At 36.9% G+C, this 22,740-nt stretch overlaps 2 protein-coding genes across 2 annotated transcripts; one reads left to right on the top strand and one right to left on the bottom strand.

The window, feature by feature from the left end:
• Nucleotides 1–795: 795 nt before the first annotated feature.
• Nucleotides 796–1,275, top strand: LOC112184827. The gene has a single exon (XM_024323062.1). It carries the CDS (start codon nt 796–798, stop codon nt 1,273–1,275), a length of 480 nt encoding a protein of 159 aa, XP_024178830.1.
• A 5,390-nt stretch (nt 1,276–6,665) lies between these two features.
• On the bottom strand, nt 6,666–21,553 carry LOC112186922 (calcium-transporting ATPase 9, plasma membrane-type). Its single transcript, XM_024325487.2, has 33 exons — nt 20,824–21,553; nt 19,789–19,905; nt 19,665–19,704; nt 18,783–18,898; nt 18,567–18,698; nt 18,378–18,467; nt 17,590–17,659; nt 17,179–17,249; nt 17,010–17,093; nt 16,850–16,927; nt 16,702–16,773; nt 15,738–15,821; nt 15,572–15,654; nt 15,348–15,456; nt 15,217–15,272; nt 15,054–15,096; nt 14,873–14,956; nt 14,617–14,754; nt 14,429–14,491; nt 14,249–14,347; nt 14,027–14,137; nt 12,893–13,060; nt 12,573–12,632; nt 11,339–11,503; nt 11,070–11,186; nt 9,669–9,767; nt 9,161–9,298; nt 8,654–8,754; nt 7,972–8,017; nt 7,750–7,881; nt 7,472–7,579; nt 7,296–7,387; nt 6,666–7,202 (listed from the first exon to the last, which is right to left on the bottom strand). The coding sequence occupies exons 1-33, from the start codon at nt 21,046–21,048 to the stop codon at nt 7,076–7,078; spliced, it is 3,318 nt and encodes a 1,105-aa protein (XP_024181255.1). The 5' UTR covers nt 21,049–21,553; the 3' UTR covers nt 6,666–7,075.
• Nucleotides 21,554–22,740: the final 1,187 nt, after the last annotated feature.

The raw sequence follows: 22,740 nt of genomic DNA, 5'->3' as shown, positions 1-22,740 counted from the left end.
AGAGGAGAAGGTGTTTATATAGGGAAGAAAAAGAAGAGTGAAATGATGAGTGGAATAAAAATAATGAAAGTGGAGTATAAAAGTGATTTGTAAAATATGGAAAAGATAGAGAAATGATGAAATGAAAGCAAAGCATGAAGGTGCAGAAACATGGAAGTGATGATGATCTATTAAAGAGATTGTAGTAGAAAAATATATCAAAGGAAAAAAAGAAAAGCATCTAGCTTTCTTCATGTGGGTAGGAAACATGAACATGTGAATATTGAGCTGGTTTTAGGTCAGTTTCTGCCCCTTTATTCCTTCAATTATTTCTCCAACAAGACTTCAGTATAAGCCTTCGACTTCTTCATATGAAATTATCCACCATGAGTGTGGATTACTGTGGTAAAATTTCAGAATTTATTTCCATGTAGTTGGGCCGGAAATGCTGCTGGACCTCTTACAGGTCCAGTTTTCCAGTTTTGCTTCTATAGAAAATTGGACTGATTGTTTGAAGGCCTTCCACTCAAAACTAGCTCTGGCACTCTTCATAAGAAATGATCCTTGGGCTGTCTAGAATGAATCTGGAAAGTTTTAGCTCATTTCGATTTTATTTGGTTAGTCTGCTGCCCCTCCTTCCTTGTTTAGCTCTGTTTCTCCTAGCCGAAGTAGGAAAATGTGCTAAAGTTGACTTTTCATGCTTCCATAGTAGGCTTTATTTAGCCTCTAAATATATATTTCGAACTTGTCGACAATATATAGCTTGAGCCACTGATATTGGCTCAATTTCTCCAAGACGTGCCTTGTCAAACCAAAATGTTCATTTTGGGTCCAAACAATAACCACCCCAATAAAGAGAGAAACCGCAACTTTAGAGCGGACACTCGTGGTGGCAACTTCACACGTGGAGGTAACTCCACACGTGGTAACTCCACACGTGGTGGCAACTCCACACGTGGGAGAGGTGGATACGATAGCAACATGGGCCGTGGAGGTCGCATCATAAGACGTGGTAGTAGCAGTAACCCTCCTAGGGAATATCCACAACGTGGACAAACTGCACCTCCAATGAAAGTAGGCAACCATAATGACGTGTGTCATCGGTGCGGATCAATCGAGTATTGGTTCAAGCAATGCCATGCAAGTACTCAACTAGCTACAAGCTACAAAGAGTATAGGCAATTCAGGGAGCAAGAATCCAACCTTGCCGAAAATGAAGATAGTGAAGATGTCAATCTCACCATAGAGGACTTCAAAGCTAAACAAGTGCGCGAGGATGCAGCAGACTTTGATTAGAATAGTCCTTTCTATTTTCCAAGAATGGCAAATGTGCCTTAATCAATAACAATTGTATTAAACTCTTTCTCAGTGGCGCATCAAATGAAGTATGATGTCTAGGAAAGTGATTGAGATCAAGGTACTTAAGTGAGCCCCGCTCCACCAACATCTCTCTACTTTCCTAGTCATATTTCATTAGAGTTATCAAATGGATTGAGTGACTACGATATGTCATTTTGATTTTACTTTTGGAATAGACTTTGGAAAACTTTGATGTAATCATTTTCCTTATCAATAAAGTATCGCATTCAATGTCATGGACATGTGTTAATATTCCGAACTTTATTCTTTTTCAGTATGTTTTCTGGAGAAATGGAATGCCTTGTTGATAGTGGCACCACACATACTATATTACGACATAGGCAATTGTTTTTATGGATGACGCCTAGTCGATATTCAATAACTACGATGGCAGGATCATCACAATTGATTCATGGTCGAGGACCAGCTCAATTCTTGTTGCCAAATGGCACGAATACTAATATCACCGAAGCTCTATACGCTCCTAGGGCTGGAAGAACCCTATTGAGTTTTAAAGATATAAGAGCTAATGACCTTCATGTGGAAACACATTGTGAGAATGGACAAGAGTTCCTTTGCATTACCTCTAATAACTACGAAAATACACGAGTATTAGAGAAACTTATGTGTCGCTCTAGTGGATTATATGCAACCACTATCAGAGTAATTGAATCCAACCATGTCATGAATGAAAATTTATTGGATTCTGACACATATAGATTTTGGCACGACCGTTTGGGTCACCCAGGTCGTGATATGATGCTCCGTATATTAAAAACTTCACACGGACATCCATTCTTCAAAACGAAAAGAAGTACGAACCAAAGATTGGTCGAAAGAACTACTTCATATCATTCGTTTTGGAAGGCTTGCTCTTTAGCAAAGGTAGGATCAAGACCATCCTATGCAAAGGACACTAAAGAAAATATACCATTCTTGCAAAGAATACAAGGTGATATTTGTGGACCTATTCAACCAACTAGCAGACCATTTAGATATTTTATGGTGTTGGTTGATGCATCGACACGCTGCTCACATGTCATGCTATTATCCACGAGAAATGCTGCATTTGCTAAACTCCTAGCACAAATCATTAAATTAAGGGCTCACCACCATGATCATCCTATTAAGTCAATTCGTCTTGACAATGCTGGAGAGTTTACATCAAAAACTTTTGATGATTATTGCATGTCCATTGGGATCGAGGTTGAACACCATGTACCTCATGTACACACCCAAAATGGTCTCGCAGAAGCTGCCATTAAAAAACTTCAAATGGTTGCTCGAGCATTGGTTATGCGCACCAATCTCCCTATTTCTGCTTGGGGCTATGCAATATTGCACGCAGCTGTGCTTATTCGTCTGAGGCCCACTGCCACCCAACCATTTTCTGCTTCCCAGATGGTAACTGGGTATGAGCCCGATGTCTCACACTTACGCATATTTGGGTGTGCAGTCTATGTGCCAATTGCGCCGCCACAGTGCACCAAAATGGGTCCTCAAAGACGATTAGGTCTTTATACTGGATATGGCTTTCCCACCATTATCCGATATATAGAACCCTTGACAGGTGATCTATTTACCGCAAGATTTGTGGATTGTCACTTTGATGATACAGTCTTCCCGTCCTTAGAGGGAGACATGAACAGTAATGTTCAACAGAAAAGACAGGAATTGTCGTGGTTTGTCCCCACTCTGTCTCATCTTGATCCCCGAACAGCACAATCTGAAATAGAAGTGCGGAGAATTCTCGATCTTCAGAACGTAGCAGAATCAATGCCTGATGCGTTTTCTAATATCGCTAAAGTGACAAGATCACATATACCTGCTGCAAATGTGCCTGGAAGGATTGATGTCCCTAACACTAGAGGACATGATGCCATCTCAAGAGTACATGAGAATGGCGCCAACGTCCCCTATATGGGTGACGTAGTGGCTAGACCCACGGCTCCCTCCAGAAAACGCGGGAGGCCCATAGGTTCGATGGATTCTCGCCCAAGAAAGAAAGCGAGTTTGGCACAAAATAATCCATTAATCATCGATACAATTAATCCATCTCATGAAAATATTCCGGATTATGGTTATGTCAAAGAGACATCATTGGAGGACGCTCCAATAACAGAACCAATTCCAGAGAATAGAGAGATCTCCATGAATTACACTAGTATACATGTGATGATGGACAGAAATTCTATGACTATTAATGATGCATTTGCATATCATATTGCAAAAGGAATTATAGAATACGATGATATCGAACCTCGCTCTAAACCACGGAGCGCGTTTACAGCATATCTCTATGGGGATCTAGATTCAGAGATATATATGAAGGTTCCAGATGGACTTCAATTACCCAAATCAAATGGCTCTAAACCACGGAGCGCGTTTTCAGTAAGATTGAGACGCTCACTATATGGATTGAAACAATCCGGACGGATGTGGTATAACCGTCTAAGTGACTACTTGATTAGGAAGGGATATATTAACAATGAAATATGCCCATGCGTGTTCATTAAAAGGACAAGTTCCGGATTTGCAATTATAGCAGTTTATGTCGATGACATGAATCTAATTGGAACTCTAAATGAGTTAAAAGAAACTGCTAAATATTTGAAATCCGAATTTGAGATGAAAGATCTTGGGAAAACACGGTTTTGTCTCGGAATAGAACTCGAGCTCCGTAATGATGGGATTATGATCCATCAGTCAGCATATACTCAAAAATTACTAAGGCGCTTTAATGAAGATAAAGCAAAGCCTGTGAGTACTCCCATGATCAGCCGTAGTCTTGAGCCCAGAAAAGATCCATTTCGTCCAAAGGATGAGGACGAAGGCTTATTAGAGGCTGAAGTGACATATCTAAGTGCAATAGGTCCATTATTGTACTTAGCTCAATGCACAAGACCGGATATCTCATTCGCAGTGAACTTGTTGGCTCGACATAGTTCCTCGCCAACACGCCGCCATTGGATTGGTATAAAGACAATCTTTCGATACTTAAAAGGTACGATTGATATGGGCTTCTTTTATCCCTACAGGGAGAAAAGAAAAGATGGAAGTATGGGATTAGATCCCACAAGGCAAAAGGCCACCTTCCGTAATATGAACACCGGCGACACCATCAATGGTGGCCGATGTTCTCCTCCTCCCCTCCATCAAAATGATAATGATGTTTTGATGGGTTTTGCTGATGCAGGGTATCTCTCTGACCCTCACAAAGGTCGCTTCCAAACAGGTTATGTCTTTACCATGGGAAGCACCGCGATATCTTGGAGATCCACAAAACAGACCCTTGTTGCTACTTCCTCAAATCATGCAGAGATTATTGCTCTACATGAAGCTGTGCGTGAATGCATATGGCTAAGGTATGTAAATAGACACATTCGAGGAACCTGTGGTTTGAAGTCTACCACAGAAGAACCTACATGCATTTACGAAGATAATGCAGCTTGTATTGAGCAAATGAAATTAGGTTTCATCAAGGGGGACAATACCAAGCATATATCGCCAAAATTCTTCTACAATCAGCAACAACAAACACTTCTAAAAATTGAAGTAAATCAAATCCGATCAGAGGAAAATGTAGCGGACTTATTTACTAAGTCGTTACCAAAATCCCTTTTCGAGAAACATGTGAAGAGTATCGGATTGAGAAGATTATCCGAACTCCCACGATCTCCAGGAGGAGTCTAAATCAGGGGGAGTATCCAGATACATACTCCACACTCAACGCGCGTTGTGCTCTTTTTCTCCTTCGACCAATGTTGTTTTTCCTACAGGGTTTTATTACTTGGCAAGGTTTTTAACGAGGCAATTTCGAAGCGCACGATCTAGACAATACTATTGACATGAAATATCCAAGGGGGAGTGTTGTAGTATATATGAATCATGTTGTACATATGAGTCATAGTATAAATGTCTATATCATGTATACAATAGGTACTTGAGTGTATAATGTAGGTATAGAGACTTGTGTGACAAGCTTTATGCCAAAGGGGAACAAGTATGACAAATGTCATCATCACAGCCACAATATAGAGCTGCAGCTGTAAATGTAGTAGTTATCAAATTGAGTTTCTCTTTGAGCATTCACACTACAAAATGTACTCCTATAAATACCTCTTTGTATGAGATGAATAAACACACTGAATCTCCACTCTCTCTGATCTCTCTCTGTGTATCAATTTATACTTGTCCTAAAACACGATGCAATTTTCTAAACCTGCTCACAAACAGCTGAGATTCTATACAAAGTTACAAACTGCTAGATTTCCCATCTCTATTTGCAATACATACGCTTGATAAATTTAAAAGTCATATATTTTGGTGGGGTGATACTGATTTCAAGAAGGAAGTGCATCTAACAAGTTGGGATTTAGTCTATATCCTTAAAGAATAAAGAATATTGTAAAAATGAATCCAGCCAAGGCCAAAGGACTTTGGAACAGTGTCTTTAGGAATAATTATTTGACGAAGGATTTTCATAAAAACATTGACTACTATAGCCCTCGGCGATGCGCCGGCACTGGAGAAGTACTGATTTTGGTGCTAATTTACTCGGGCAGTGAATTATTTGGAGGATTAAAAGAACAAATGATCGAAAAGTGAGGATTTAATCCATGAAGTTGGTGATAATGTGCGTATAAATACCGAAACTGAAGTACATAATGTCTAGAATGAAGATAGGTAGAAACTGGATCTTTTACGAAGCTTTTTTGATGATGATACTGTTGCCAAAACTGTCAAGGTCCAGCAACCAGCATTTGGCACTGGCAATCTTCTTGAAGGTCTACTTCTTGCCATGAGTTCTTACTAGGCAGTTGGCAACGCCAATCTCAGATCTGAAACAACTGATTCTGGTGTTGATTAAGATGTTAGACAGTGACAGGAGTGGCACTTAGGAGATCCATTTTTCAACACTATTTCAATTTAAAATTCAATTTACTATTGTCAAATCAAATGGCCGTCAAAGGACTCATTCACTCTTAGGAATCATTAAATCCGAAAAAAGATTGTTCTGATGTATCATGTAAATTTTTTGAAATGCAAAAATCAAATAATTCTCTGTGGTGGACCAAAATATCTCTCAAGAGGCATGGAATGTTTGTAGTTCATGCTTCATCTCAATCTTGGAATGTCTCTCCTTTAGACCTGATTTTGTTAATAAAAAGATTTAACATAGTATCGTTCATTTATGAGACATACTGATTGTCTTATTTGCATCATGAAGTAGCTGCGATATATCCATTATATAACCTCTGTGTGTAATCCTCACCAAATTTAGTTGAATTGTACTCGTAGAAAGAAAAAAAAACACCGTACAAATATTGAGCGTGAAAAGCTGGACAAATAGCATCTTTATATTTACACTTGGATATGTAAATAGCATCTTTATATTTACACTTGTCTATACCAAGACAAGTCAAACTTTTAATGAGAAAAGCTACAGAGTAGTGGTGAGGGTATGCCGTATTATAACCATATAGTCATATACCCATGAACAGACTACAGGTAAAAAGAAAAGAGATATATGGCAATCCTCCTAGTTTGGAAGACGGCTTCTCCAACTCCGCTTGTCCTTATTGCAATTCTCCTAGTTCTGGAAGAGGTTTGAGATCGATGATCTAATTTCCTCATTGACTCCTATCAGTAATAACCCCCCAAAATCAAAAATATCTTCTACAGCCAATGGCCTTGAATTACTAGAACTATACGAATGCAACCAGAGAAATCAGCATTAGGTATTGTGAGAAGTTCTGCTTCGTTGAAATGACTGTCTGCATGGCTGAAATGCGCGCCTGCAGTACTGGGAGAATGGAGTCTCAGGGACCGGAATTAGTTTGCCGACAATAGCAAGAGGCCAGCTGTCAGAAAATAAAAGGTGGTCAAGTATCTTGAAAATATGGATGCAAGGTTCATAACTAACTTGTATGATAGCTAGTAGTACATAAGCCTACCTGATGATGGCAATACCAAAGCAAATAAGCCATTGCTTCCAATCAAGTACCACTGTTTTTGTGAACGTTCCAAGAAACTGAATGATGAGTATCTGCAAATCCATTTATACTGTGTAAGTGTAAAATAGTAACAACTAAGTACCAGAAACCAAAATAGAAATGTAGTGGCATCTCACCTGAAGTACAAATGTGACTCCTATTATTCCCATGAAAAGGTAGTTCTTAGTCACTCCACTGAAAACATTCAGCTCTTCAGGCTTTCGAGCATTAAACTCATTGAAAATCTGTATTCAGATCAAGAAAATACTCTTAAGAATAGATACATTAGCACCCGCTCACTTCAGTACAATGAGTTCAATAACTAGCAAGCAGAATAGAACAATGAAACCAGACCAACTAAACAAGTACAACCTTATTCCTCATTCACGTGGTTAATTTAAATTTCAACTCTTACTTGGCAGAAGACGAAAGCATTGAAAATGATTGTATTCTTCACACCAGCGGCTTGTGTGTTGTCCTCTTTCAGACCAAGAATGCTATTACCCAAAAAGTTGAGGACAAGGAGCACACAAACTTGATACAAAGCCTAGAGGACAGGGAGAACAGAAAGGTTGAATTACCATTGCTATACTGTGATCTCAGTAAGTTTACCAACAATCATGAAATGAATTGGTACCTGAATTAGTAGGTTCCTCCACATGATGTTGGTTATAAGAGGTGCCCTAAGAAAATAAATATGAGATTATTTCTTCAAAATCTAGAGGTAGTTCATTAAGGCAATTCAAATACAAGGATATAAAATCTATCCAATGGAACTTCATAGCCAAATGTTCCATTCTTAAGATGGCACAACTTTAGAAAAATATCACATAGTGAAATAAATGCAATTGAAATCTGGAATACCGGAATACCATAAAAAGCCGAACAATAGACAGGACAACGATATAAAAAGGAAAAAGCAAAGAAAAACCAAATTATTTGCTTATTATATGGCCCAGAATCCATATGCATCGCAAAATTATCAAACTCATCATCTCAGAGGGATGCCAAGCAATAATAAAAAATAATTTTAAGAAACTTCCACAGGTCAAAAGAAAGAAATTATGATCGCCAATTGTGCTGCAGTAAGCAAACCCATCTCTATGGACATAGTTTGTTGGAAATTATAACAAATTCACAATGGACCAGAATAATCTACAAAAGGGTGGCAATATTGGCAGAAAATATTAGGAAAAGTGACTACAAGATCCCTACATTATGCTAATGGATAGATACCATATTTCTAAGAGCATAAAGCTACAAGGATTTAACTTGGATACTACTAAATTGCAGAGATATATTAATGCAGAGTCTCACACCTTCTGCCAACTGGTGCTCTATGCATAAGGTCGTCCGTAGGTGGTTCAGTTGCCAATGCAAGTGCTCCTAGAGTATCCATAATCAAGTTAACCCACAGAAGCTGTAAGAAAAACATAAAACAAATCATTGATATTCAATTATTTGTAAGGAACATCAAATTAAACTTTTCAAATCTTCAATGATAAAGCACAATGGAAACTTCATAGCACTAACACCAGGAGTCTCAATTTGATTTAAGTCTAATAATTTCTGTCTCTAACATGTCAGAAAGTTAAGTATATGGCATGCAAAACAAGATCTATAGTGGCTTTGCCCATTGCTACCTAGAGCCAGTATGTGAGAAGAAATATGACAACCAAAACTCATTGCTATAATGTTCTAAAATGCCTAGGGTTTGAATGCAGATGGTTACAAGACTTGTATGTTAAGACTGAATAATTGATATCCATAACCGAGGATATATTTTATACCGAGAGAGAGAGGGAGAGAGAGAAAGAGGGATCAACCTGTACAGCATTTAAAGGAACACTACCAGAGGATATTGCCGCAACAACATTAATTGTAAGAGCAGCAACATTAACCGTAAGCTGGAATTGGATAAATTTCTGAATATTTGCATACACAGAACGTCCCCAGCGAACAACCTACATGATGCAGAAAAAGAGAACCACTCAGAGAAAATAAAATCACTATCCCAATTATAAAATTATAAGCGTAACCCAAGGTAAATAACTAAATACAATCATAGTCAAAAACTCATATTCAAACAGGAAAACTTCCTGAAATTTTTTTTGCCAATTTTCTGAAACCAGACCACCGGGATATGGTTATGGGCTAGAGGTAAAGTGCACGGAAAACTGAAGAAAGAAGTGTACAAAACTTGAGCAAGATAATGAAACTAAATGCAAAGGAACTAATTGCTCTAAAGACAAAATTGAAGCTCAGCAGTAAAAGAGGAAAAGAAAGATAACAAGACTTTGGTTAAGTTGTGAAAGTGAAGGATACTTTTCTCACCTTTACAACAGAAGCAAAATTATCATCCAAGATAATGATATCCGAACTTTCTTTTGCAACTTCAGTTCCTTGAATGCCCATAGATAGACCAATATCTGCCTAAAATACAAAATGGAAAAGAAACTGATCAACTACAACTACAGAACATTACAGTAATGGATGTTGAGTAGATGAAATATTAAAACATGAATCCATAACCAAAACCATGACAGACAAGGGGCAAGAAAGAAAAAGATTATCTAGTTTCTGAACCATCTAGTTATTCCTCTTCATCATCCAGTTTCAAAAGAATTCAATGCTACAAATGTTGTAAATCCTTAAGACTTGGAGCTGTTTCTTACAAAACTGGCATCTAAACAAATCAATATAGTCATAGATGAGTTATATTACACCCTAATTCAAGTTTGTGCTAGCATGGACATTGACATGCGACACGTAGAAGGATGCATACATGTACATAAGCATACAGATAAACACCTCTTGTAGTCCATTTTTCAAACACGAACTTTATAAATAGACAGGAAACCAAGTATGAAAGTAGATGGACAAGAAATATCCAGCTGCCCCAAAACAACTAAAAAACACGAGGAAAAGATCTAGGTTAAGACTTGGCCACCTAAAGCCAAAAGGCTACCATTACCACAATTAACACAATCCAGCAAGTCAAGATTGTTGTCTTCTTAGAACATGATAAAGAACCGTGAAGCATGTAATAGAAACAGTAATCTTGATTGCTTGAATACAAACAATTTTATGTATTATTTTTCCTCTTCAATAGATTTACAATATAGTCCGCACTAATTTTGCTGATCAACGAGCCTTCTATTTTCATTGCCTATGAAAGATCCAACGTGAAATCGACCGGTATGTCTTCATCTTAATGATATACTAGCATCTCTCCACACATGCTCTGCATGTGCAAGTTATTATTATCTTTTTTTTTCAAAAAAGAAAAGAGTTGGTTATTACAGAGAAAAGAAAATGGGAGAGAGAAAAGTGGGTTGTGGGTACCTATTTTTTTATAATTTTTTTAATAAAAATACATTTTGTAAATGTCTTAATTATCCTTGTGATTTAATTAATTCTCAAAGCTTATTAATCTTTTAGGGTCAATTCTGTCAAAATTTTAGATTTTGGCTAACAAAGCCTCTTCTCTTAATAATAGTATAGATAGTTCTATATGATTAATTTACTAAATATACAGAATAGTTCATATAGGACTTGGTTCATCTACAACTTCTCATTCACAAATATCTCCCATATCAATAAAACGTGGGCAAGGTTATACAATGCTTATATGCCAAATGTAGAATTTTAGCAGTCATCTTAAGATGTCTTCTAACATTAAAAATTTGAAGGCACAAATCATATAAAAATATTAAATTCACAAAGATGACATACCTCGTGAAGGGCAGGAGCATCATTAGTGCCATCTCCTGTTACTGCAACAACATCTCCCCCCTTCCGTAATGCTTGCACAAGCAATAACTTGTCATTAGGGGAAGATCTCCCCATTACCTGTGCAACACCATGCTACATATAAATATATATGCTCATTGGAAGTTACCCAACGTACAACTCACACTTCTAGGAGATAATTGAATTATTAAGAGAATACTGAAGATCTAAAAGCTAATGTGATTAGAACTTTCACAATGTTGAAACCACACCGTTATTTTCTGGGCAACTTCTTCTCTTTCTTTTTCAGATAATTCACGGAATGTTTTTCCTTCAATGATATTAGGCTCAGTAGCATCCTCAACAGAACAAAGAATTCCACACTCTAATGCGATTGCTTTTGCTGTCTGAAGGTTGTCTCCAGTGACCATGCGTACCTACAGGTTCACATAGGTGTTATTGTGACAGTCGTTTAAGATGAGTAAATCATCAAACAAAGGTATTGCATCCTGTAAAAACCAGTAATGCCACACTTTATGATGCTAAAAAAGAGCTTAAATCCTCTCTCTACACCAGAATCCTCACTTATTTAGGGGTCAAATGACTGGAATGCAAATGGTCCATTTTTGCAGGTCTCAAGTCTAAAACTCTCTTGTATTTTATTGTGGAAGTTCAACACTGTTTTCAGTAAACTATAAAGAAAATCAGCAGCTCTGAGCACCCTATAGAAGGCTTTGTTAGATTCATAACAAAAGTTGCGTATGATGTTTGCTGCTAACCTGGATATGGTTTTTCCAGCAATGTGACTTGCAATTTTATTTCATCCTGTTATGACAGTCTGTCTTTTTTGTACTTAAATAAAAATAAATACACTTGTTGCTTGAGATTAGGTCTCACTTGGACTATAAGTTTGAAGTCTAGTGGGCAGGGTTTCTTTATGATCTTCAATAGAAGATGATAGGAATCTTTGCATCCATTCTCATTGTATTCTCAATTATTAATGAAGTTTCTCTTCCAATCAAAAAAAGAGATCAGGTCCACTTGTTCTTTATTAAAATAGGTTGTATTACTCAGTTTAGAGATTAATTTGTAAAAGCAGAAGTGTCAGAGAGCTGCCAAGTACTACTGATTACCTTCTTAAACATTACTCAGGAGAAAAGAACCTCTCTCAATTTGCTATTTTGATCAAAATAACCTTATCAGAAAGTTTGCTATTCAAATCATTATCTAAAGTTTTTAATCAGAAAAAAAAAAAAAAGACTCATTGCTTGACCAAGACAACTCTTCAAAGGTTCATCAATAAATTCTCAAAAAATATAGGCCACTAGCTTGATCCTAGAGGCTTTTACATGTATTCCTAAAACCTGAAGCTAAAAGGTACACCCAAACTTTCTCCAGACTAATCCATCCTCTATCCACTGTTGTAATGGTGAAGCAAGAAAAATGTTATGACTATGGACATTTAGTAACATCTAAAGTTATTGTTTAGAAAATGTGAAAGAATACCTTAACACCAGCTTCTGTGCATAATCTCACTGCATCTTTGACCCCAAGGCGACAAGGATCCTGCAAATAGATAGACATATTAGCTTTCAGTGGAGAAAGATAGTACAATGCTAAATAATCTATACTTTAAATCACATCCAAGGCCCTCAGCATGGTTCTATTCTATTACGTACGCAGTCAAAGAAAAAAAATCAGATTAAAGTAAATTATGCAATAGTGCAGAACTTTTGTTGCTTACGTGTAAAGATCTATTCTCAAATTAAAATGTAAAGGCAAGAAACAAAACCTCATTATCATGAGAAACCTGTTAGATGTTTTACCTTTATACCCACGATAGCAAGCAACTCTAGATTATCTTCAGGTAAAGCCCATTGACTTAAATTCTCTTCCTCAGTAGGAACTTTGTCCAATTCATATGTTCTGTATGCAATGGCAACGCATCGCAAACTGCTTGCTGCCATGCCATCAATAGCTGCCTTGAAAAAATCCTGGAAACAATATTCAAAATTTCAATGACAAACTTGAAGAGACTGTTATTGCAGGTACAAAGTTTCTATGTATCTAAGACAAGGGATTTGGACTAGAGATCCCAAATATTTGTATCAAAAATGTATCGCATATGATGTGGCACTTGCCAATCATTACTTTAACTCGACAATTTCCAACTTGTATTCAAATTAAATAACTTTTAAATTCAAGGTGGCGATGTGGCAATCATCACATCACCGTTTAGTGTTGCAACATCAGATGTCAGGTTATTTGAGAATCATATCATATAAAGTACATTAAGAAATTTTCACTAAACACTCAGATCCAAAAACCTTATTTTAAACCCTCAGCAAATTTGCCCTAAGGCCTATGTGCATCACAACTGTCATATAAGTGTATTAAGAAAATAATAAAATAGTCAAAATGCCAAACTTTCTAATTAACAAGAGGATCTTGGTGAAAATGATAAATGATTCTCTTTCTCTTTTTTTTTGGTCATCACTCTATGGGTCTCTTGTACCTAACATGTTATTGTGCAGACAACCACGCTACCTTAGTTGAACAAGTGTAGGATTATAAGAATTATAAATTCTCGTAAGATACATACAGAACAACGTGATAGAACACATGCCAACTATATATCTCTGACAAAGTTTATCTTGAAGCCATTTCACAAGACAAACATTCCTTCTAAAGGCTTATTTCCGACTTTTCCAACTAAATTTTACATTTTCTATAGGTCTATGCATTTCTTGGAATACCCATCACTATCATGACTAAAATTGTTACCTATAGCCCTCAAACCAAAATTATTTTAGTGGACTCTTCTTCCATACTTATTGAAGTATATTTGCATAAGCATCTTTGATAAAACTTGTTTCCCCAGATTTTAATTTGAGATCTTTCTGGATTTATTGTTCCTAATAAGATATTCTGAAATTGATGTGATGGTTTATACTCCCAACCTTATCTTGATTAATGTCCTGCAAACACCCATTTGAATCGCGATACTCTGTACATGAATCTAAAACTATCTCCGCAGCGCCCTTCCAATGTATATGAACTTTAGAGTCAGACTGCCAAGACAAGATAAAAGCAAGAAACAAAAATCATTAGCATAGGACTAATCAAGCAGATGACGTTGAGCTTGTTTGTCCACTTCAATTCTTAAACCTTAAACAAATTACCCCTTTCAGTGCAACACCTCCTCGCTTTTTCTCTGAGTTGAAAGGGAACACATGAAGAATCATAGACTCGGATCTGATAGCATTAAACTTCATTCCCAACTGAAATGCAGATTTGATTGCTGAGTAAATATTCAAATATAGGAAACTGAAAGTAAAAACTTTAGCGAATTGAAATGGAACCTTCACTGCCCACGAAAGTATAGCCTTTTCTGTGGGAGATCCAGAGATCTCTACTTCACCACCCTGCTCAATAGAATACAACTACATTTAATAGAAAACACTAATAGCCACCAAAGTTCAACAATTGAAGAAAAGAATTAAGAATCCTTAATGATGTTGTGAGAGAAAAGTAAAAGTAGAGATATTACCTCTGGCTCAAACACATTCCCACTTGTATTCTGCGCAATGCCCTCACTTAGCAGAGTGGAAACCAGTGGATGCAACTGTGAGGAATCATCTGGTGGATGTATCTTGTTTCTCCCAACATATGCCTCAACCACAGTCATCTGCAACATGTCACTTTTCATTACATAAACCAGTGGTCCCTCATGTTTGAGATACGATCACGACTTTGTATTTAGAAATTTGAGAAAAGAACTATTCAGTTTTTTGAAGAGGACAAACCTGATTTAAAGTCAATGTGCCAGTTTTATCACTGCAAATTGTTGTTGCTGAGCCCATAGTTTCACAAGCCGAAAGTCTACGCACCTGCACACATATGCTGTTAGCAGTAACTGCAGAAGGTAAACATTGTAAATGATGTTGGCAAACTAGCCAAAGGGGAAAAAATAAAAAAGATACTTGCCAATGCCTTATCCGCCATCATTTTCCTCATCGAGTATGCTAGCCTGTTACATGTTGAAATCCAAATGCAAAAGATGATAAGATAAATTAGAGCAATACTGCTATGAAAAAACTATCCTCCAGTATTATTACAACTTAAGAAAAAAGTGGTAGTTGCCACTTACGTCAAGGTAACAGCCAAAGGTAGCCCTTCAGGCACTGCAACAACGACAATGGTGACCTGAATCGTTCTAAAATTGTCAAAGAGGCCAACATAAAACAACAAAACCAACAAGCATCCAGAAACTTCACTTACAGCAATGGTGAAAATTTTTACAGCTCCATCTACAGCCTTACTAAGGCTAGTCTTTCCCGCTTTAAATTCCACATTTCCGTCTGTATTTTTTGAATGTCCAGTAAAGTATCTAAAATTTCAAATAACAGTGCAGCTGATAAGATTATAAACAATTCATTTAATAGCAAATAGATTATTCTTTTCAAAAAGAAAAGGATATAAATTATTTAATGATGAAATATTACCTGAACCAAAGAACAAGAAGCACCAAAGCAGCTACTGTAAGCCCAACTATGCCTATAAAAGTCGCAAGTCCATTTAAGCGCACCTATCCCATACCACAAATAGATAACTTTCAGCTCTAAGTGGATTTTCCATAATTAAAGAACATTCAAGGACAAATGCAACAACCTGTAAAGGAGTTTCTTCACCATTATCCTCAGAGATACTTGCCATCAACAATCCCCATTCTGTATTGATTCCAACACTCGTTACCTACAGATAGACAGACGGTTGATCAAACTCGGTGGTATAAAAGAAACTTGATACAGAATTCTACTCATTGTCACATCTTAGGACAAATTACAGAAACATGACTTATTTGTAGTATTGTAGGACAAGTTCAAGTGACTCATTGTAGCATTGTAGGAATTTCCAGAAATATGAAGTATTATCACAAAGAATCAAATCCACACTCTGAAGTTAGTCCAATTTTAGAAATGTTCATGGTAGCAATCAAACGAATTGATAGTAGCAGCAAGCAAAGGGGCAGATTGTGTGAATATGGAGTATATCTACACCCTTGCATCTACATCCTAATGTTAATATCTGAAGTCCTCGGTCTAATAAGATCAAAATAAGAACACCTGCAAACTAATGTTTTGACTTTTGGATGTAAGCTCCCTCAGTGCCTCTATGCTAACCATAATATAAAATTAAACAAAACTCAATACGAGGAGAGCAGAGAAACAGATGGATCTACAAAATTGGCAGACACTGAACTATCCATTTTCCTTCATCCAACCTTTAATGACATAAAAGGGAAGGATGTTCCTGACCACCTAGTAACAAAGTCAAAAGAGGACATTAGGCATGCTTAATTGAAGATAGATGCTAATATATGTTATGATCAAACAAATTAAGCAACTTCTCAGTTTGCCTACGTTATTTTATCTTATAGTTCTTCTAAGTTCCTTAACTTTTGTGGACCTCAGGTCCACAGATCGTAATATATTGACTTTCCAAAATCCTCCCTATTTCAGCTTGTCTTAATAAAGTTCCTTTCTTCTCAAATCACAAAAATAAAATGTAAATATTGTCTGAAAAGAAAAACCAGTATTTTTAATTTTCTGAGATCACCAGAAGAAAATTTTACCAGCATGGTACCCACTCCATCAGCTACTTTGCAGCCAGACATTAAGAATGGTGCTTTCTGATCCTTGTGAACCTGAAAGAGACGGTGCTTAAGAATTATAAGGATCTAACAATCAGATAGTTAAATTACTGCAAGGTATATCACTCACAATTTTGCTCTCTCCGGTCATACTAGATTCATCAATCGCAAGAGAATGACCGGTGATTAAGATTCCATCAGCCGGGACCTAAGTACGAAAAAGAATATTTGTTTCACATAAATAGAATTCCACTTCCAGTCGAACAAACTAATACACTAAGTACACTCACCTGATCACCTATTCTGAGAGGTACAACATCACCAACCACAATATCAAATATTGAAATCTTTACTGTTCTACCGCCTCTCATGACCTGCAGAAAATTTTCCAATAATTAGGCAAGTCTGAATCCATAAACAACTTTAGTGCTGATATTCCAATGATGAAAATGTACACACCTCTAATTGTATATTTTGCTTTTCCTCATTTAGATTTTGAAACTGAAGAGATTGCCGATAATCACTAACAGCTGGCAAACAAAAATTGACAAAGGAAAAAAGAAAATTAATTTCTTGCTTCTAAGATGAATCTCATTGAAACAAAGATAATATCAGAAAAGTTCTGGCTGAAGGCATGATGATAATTTGTTCAATTGGAACAAAAAAAAAATCAAACTGACTATTTGAGCTAGCAACTTTAATAAAAATAAAATAAAACATAAAAAATCCCTATTATGGCCAACAGGAAGATACCGCAGTCTAATCCTTCTATGTCATCATTGCATAATATATTTCCAGAAGGACAAACTATGACCACCATTATATGGAAACAATTACATCTACGTAAAGTTACAACCTCTATTTCAGTACCTGTAACAATGATAACAAGAAAAACAGCAAATGCAATGCTTCCTCCATCATACCATCCGTGAGCCAAACCCTGTGAGGAATTTCCAAAGAAATTTATAATTTATAAAAAAATAAAAATAAAAAAATAAAACATTAGTTTAAAAAAATGGAACTACAAACCATGCCAACATAATTAGACAAATAAGCACCACTTAATTATAGTCACATATATAAAAACAGGGAGAATAGAGAAGAGATAATGAGTTGGTTTCAACTATTCTACAGAAAGAGTGACGGTACACGACACTTATTTTCAATGGTTCGAGTCAAATGAATAGTATACATAATCAGGAGGTTTTGCGGAGTGGTTTAAGCCTTTTGAATTGCCAAATATTCTTTGATTCCAATCCAGTTTTAATCCCAGAGTGAGAAAAAAAAAGAAGTGCAATCCATTCCTATATTTGGGATCCTGGAATCTGCCAGAATCTGAATTTCCAATCAACTTGCTCCTGTAGTTTCTCAGATTGTAGCTCCTAAACTGGTTCATCTTTAGGAACTTCTTTGCAAGATTCGGGCATTGTTGTCTCGTCCTACCACAGCCTATCGATTCACCATTGACTAAAGACTACCATAGCTACAGAGACAAGTATATTTTGCACATAAAGAAATCAAAAACATGTTATACTCAAACCCAATTTCTCAAACATGAAAATGTGTTTCCTTGACGAAAGCCAAGCCATACATGTTGACAATGCTTAGGTCAGCTAATGGAGGTAAAAAAGGTGGATAATTTGAAGGACCAAGTGTACCTCTGTTTTTATTCCAAGTGCCAATGACACCGCTGCAGCTATTATCAAGATTATAAGAGTTAAATCTTGCCATGCTTCCCAAAGGAACCTCTGCAGGACAAGCACAGGAATGGAATGCACTTATTGCAACATATTCCCAACTGAAAATATCAACTAATAAAACAGTAAACCATATAACAAATAATATACCAAGAAACTCCGCCCTTTTTTCTGAGGATATGTATTTGATCCAAACATATTTCTGCGATATATTAAATCTGCTTCATCCCCATCAATTCCCTTCTCCAAATTTGTTTTTATCAAAGATGATATACCTTTAACCTGATCAAGTTACAATGCATTATGTAAGGGAAGGCACACAGAAAGTCACAAAAACAAGGAGAAATAAGTTTGCAATTGATTCACCCCTCCAAATTGCTGTAGAGCGGACGTATTATGCTCCCTAGTTAGTGAAACAAGTGGTTCAAGTCCAATTCCATAATCACCGCTTGGAGTTGGAGGTGTTACTTTTGTGCCTAACCCTATATAATCCGGAAATAAGTGAATTATGAGAATAATGAACTGGAATGGCATCTGCCATTGGGCAAAACATACATATAGTATTTCCTGACCTGCTTAGCAACATTACACTAAAGTTATGGAACCAATGCATATCAAGCCTGACACAACCAACAATAATGCTTCCGTCTTTTTGCGAAAATAATAATAATGCTTCCGCTTGAATGAACAAAAATAATAACTTACACCTTGTATGAGCATTAACATACAAAGCAAACAAATTGCAAAAAGAAGTCGCCATGATTTAGACACTTGACCAGCAAATAAAATAAAATAAAAAGTCAAAAAAATATAATTGAGGATAAGAAGTCCTCATTTAAAGAATCAAGGCAGAGAAAAGTTGCACTAAGCCCCTAAAACGACAATATTTAGCAAGTCTAAAACACCATTGTATAGAAAGTCTAACAGAACAGGTTGACAGATTTAGTCAGCAAAGCCATTTCAACTAACTATAAAGGACGACTAATGTTGCAATCAGGGATGAAAGATATTGGAGTCAGTGAAAATATCGATGGTCCAGGTCTAGAAAAATATCACTGAAAATACCAATATGGGTGGAAATGATGGAAGCAGCAAAAGCTTGCTTAACCATGCAATTTTCAAATTAAACTTCAAGAAATTCTAAAAATCAATACAAATGAATTAAATATAATTACACCAATTATAGATATTTATAACATTCAAGGTGAAACAGTAGCAGCCGTTGAGTGTTTCCAGAGAGTAGCATACCAGTTTCCCGTTCTCCAGCCAATTTGAAAAGCAATGCGGCCTAATATCACAAGTAATCATCAATTGAACTGCGATAACAGTACCACACACTATAATGATAATTTGTTATCGTTCAGAACATTACTCTTATGACTTGTGCATGGGATCTGATCATCCGCCTTCTACTGTCTTTCTCTTCTTCCTTTTTTAAGTCCAACGTGTACCGAAATCGACGTGAAGCATTTAACACTAGAGCGGCTTGCTGCAAAGAATCAGATCTCTTTTAACAGACAAACACATAAACAGAAAGCAGCAACTGAGAAGAAGAAGAAGAATAAAAAAATGTGTATAGAGATAATGTGGATGAACAGGTAAAACCATCCGGGTGGGACGGGGGGTGGGCGCATGGACCTCATATATCAATTAGCAGTCAACACTTTCTCGCTACATAGTCCATCCTAGATGAACATTTCAGAATTTATGACAGGGAAATGAAACATTGGGCAATGAGGAATTTCCAGCTTTTTTTTTTTCTTTTTTTTTCATTCTATACTCTTGTCTCTTGGTAAAGGACTTGAACTGTTATCTATTGCACTTGAAGTCTTGAATCCACCAAGAACTGATTAACCAACTTAAATGTACCTACTGTACATTGGTGGTGAAGAGGTACATCTCATTATATTTTAGCATAACAACATAGTGAAATGTGTGATTATACGCAAGTATAATGCTCAGTCCATATCATAGTTCTCCATATGCACCCAGCTATTCATTTCCACAACAAAACCCTGTCTTCCTCAAGAAACTAAAACTCACATAAAACCTCTCTCTGACCACCAAAACCCCCAATAAAAAATATTAGAGCCTTCAAAGTGGACTCTTCTGTATGTATCATTACATCCATTCCATCATTCCTCTCTGAGTTCCAGTACTTACTTCAACAATGCCGATTCATTTTATTTTGATATCAAGCAATCAGTCCAAATCCTAAACACAATGCATATATGGTTCGATTCCCTCTCGGAATTGTACCGAGTCCAATTCTGGTCAAGCAGCAAATCCATTGCACCAAATCGTCTACGATTTTTGTACGGCATTGCGAGAATCAACAATGCGATATAGAAAATTGGCATCGCAAATTAGAAACGAGAGAGAGAGAGAGAGAGAGAGAGAGAGTTACCCTCCATCGGCGTAGCGTGGCGGGAGGCGCGTTCTTGGTGTGGGCAATGTCGAAGGGATCGTCGTCATCGCCGTGGTGATCGTCGCTCTTGGATGCCTTGCCGTTGACGAACTCGTCGGCGGGGAGACGGACCTTGGCGCCGGACTCCATGTCGAGGTGGTGGCGGCCGGACCTCGACGTCGGAAGCAAGCCGTTCTTGGAAGAGTCGGAATCACCGGACGCCATAGTAGTAGCTCCTCTTCCTCTCTCCTCCTTCTTCTACGTCGTCGCTTCGGTCACAAAATGTCGCAGGAGATATGGCTCTCTCTCTCTCTCACACTATTCCCGTTGCCGCAAATAAGCTGAGGGGTCCCACCCCAGTACGAACGGCAAAATGAAAATGAAAATAAAAATAAATAAAAAAAGGAAAGGGATTAACAGCAGGGAATAGGAATTAATGTTTTTTTGGTTTTCTTTTTCTTTCTGGCCATTTGGTTTGGTGGGGGTTTACGAGAGAAAATCGGAGCGGAATAACGATGACAGAGAAGAAAATCCCAACAGTTTGGGTTGGGGGTAAAACAAAGACAGCTCTTAGGTGTGAGATTTTTACCGCGTTATTGGAGGAGAAGAAAACGGAATTCTCCCTAAGACTGGGGAGATTACAGAGAGGAGATAGAGAGATCGATTAGAGAATAACGGCAAAATTCACTGATGAGAGGGAGAGGAGGACGAGGACGAGGACACTGGAGAGAGAGAATGAAGTGACAAGGGAAGGGGAAACTTCGCGGAAGTTTCCCATGCATGCATGTCACGATTGAACATATACCATTATACCCCACTAATTTGGCAGGATAGAGGGAAGAAAAAAAAGGAATATTTCATTGAAAATGACCAAATGTGCAACACTTTCTTTTTCTCCCGAGCAACACATTGAAAACGATGTGAATTCCAATACTCAAAAAAACTATTTTAATAATAACGTATGTATTATAATTCACACCGCAATTATGCCCTACATAGTTAAGAAGGTAATAAAATCATTCTCCATGATCAGAGAAACAGCTTAAAATCAAGGAGAGATGAACAGTACAATAGTGCGAATAACCTTATATTTGTCAATGATCATGTTAAAAAATGAAGCACAACTACAACAACGACTCCTTCACACATGACGACCTATCTATCTTGCAATCCAAGCTAACTTGTTTTAATCTTATCACAGTTGTGAATCAATACAATAACTTGTCTAAAGTATTTCAGGGCATAAGTCGGCAACCTCTACCCGGTCACCTCATCATGTCCAACCCTGCAAGTCAAAAATCAATTGATTAACCCAATGTTTTATAACTAAGATAGGCAAATCACAAGTTGCGGCTTAACAGTACGACTCATAAAAAGTCTGTCACTCATAAAAAGTCTGTCACAATTATCAAGACAATGTTATATTTGGTAGTTGCCCCATCAATATCATTCGTTTTACAATACACTAAAATGTTGTGTAATTATCTTTATGTTTATGGAATCAAAATAAGATTGATTTCTTATTCAAATGTCATATGGACTAAGTTTTAATTTATCCTTTTTGATCAGTTTTCCAAAAGTGATTTTTGGTTTCAGCTTTGTGAATTTTTTTTTTCATTTTTAAAGCAAGAATGGTTTTGTAACAACAAGAGACACAATAACCATGAGAGATTTAATAATGAATTTCTTTTATTTTTTAGAACACCTTCCCTAGTTCCCATACTTCTTATGTTGTGGATGTATGTGACATGCATGTTTGATATATTGCACGTTTGATTGACATCCGTCCCACTAAGTCCACTAAGTCCATATTTTTTGACAAATCAGGTTGCCCATCTGTGTAGTGTGTTACACACTTACACGTAAAAGTTGAATTTAGATGTTGAATGTGGAATTGTGGATGATGTGACATGATGT

This window comes from Rosa chinensis, chromosome 2 (genome assembly GCF_002994745.2).
Source record: "Rosa chinensis cultivar Old Blush chromosome 2, RchiOBHm-V2, whole genome shotgun sequence".
NCBI classification, from domain to species: Eukaryota; Viridiplantae; Streptophyta; class Magnoliopsida; order Rosales; family Rosaceae; genus Rosa; species Rosa chinensis.
This window is presented reverse-complemented; position numbering and strand designations above follow the sequence as displayed.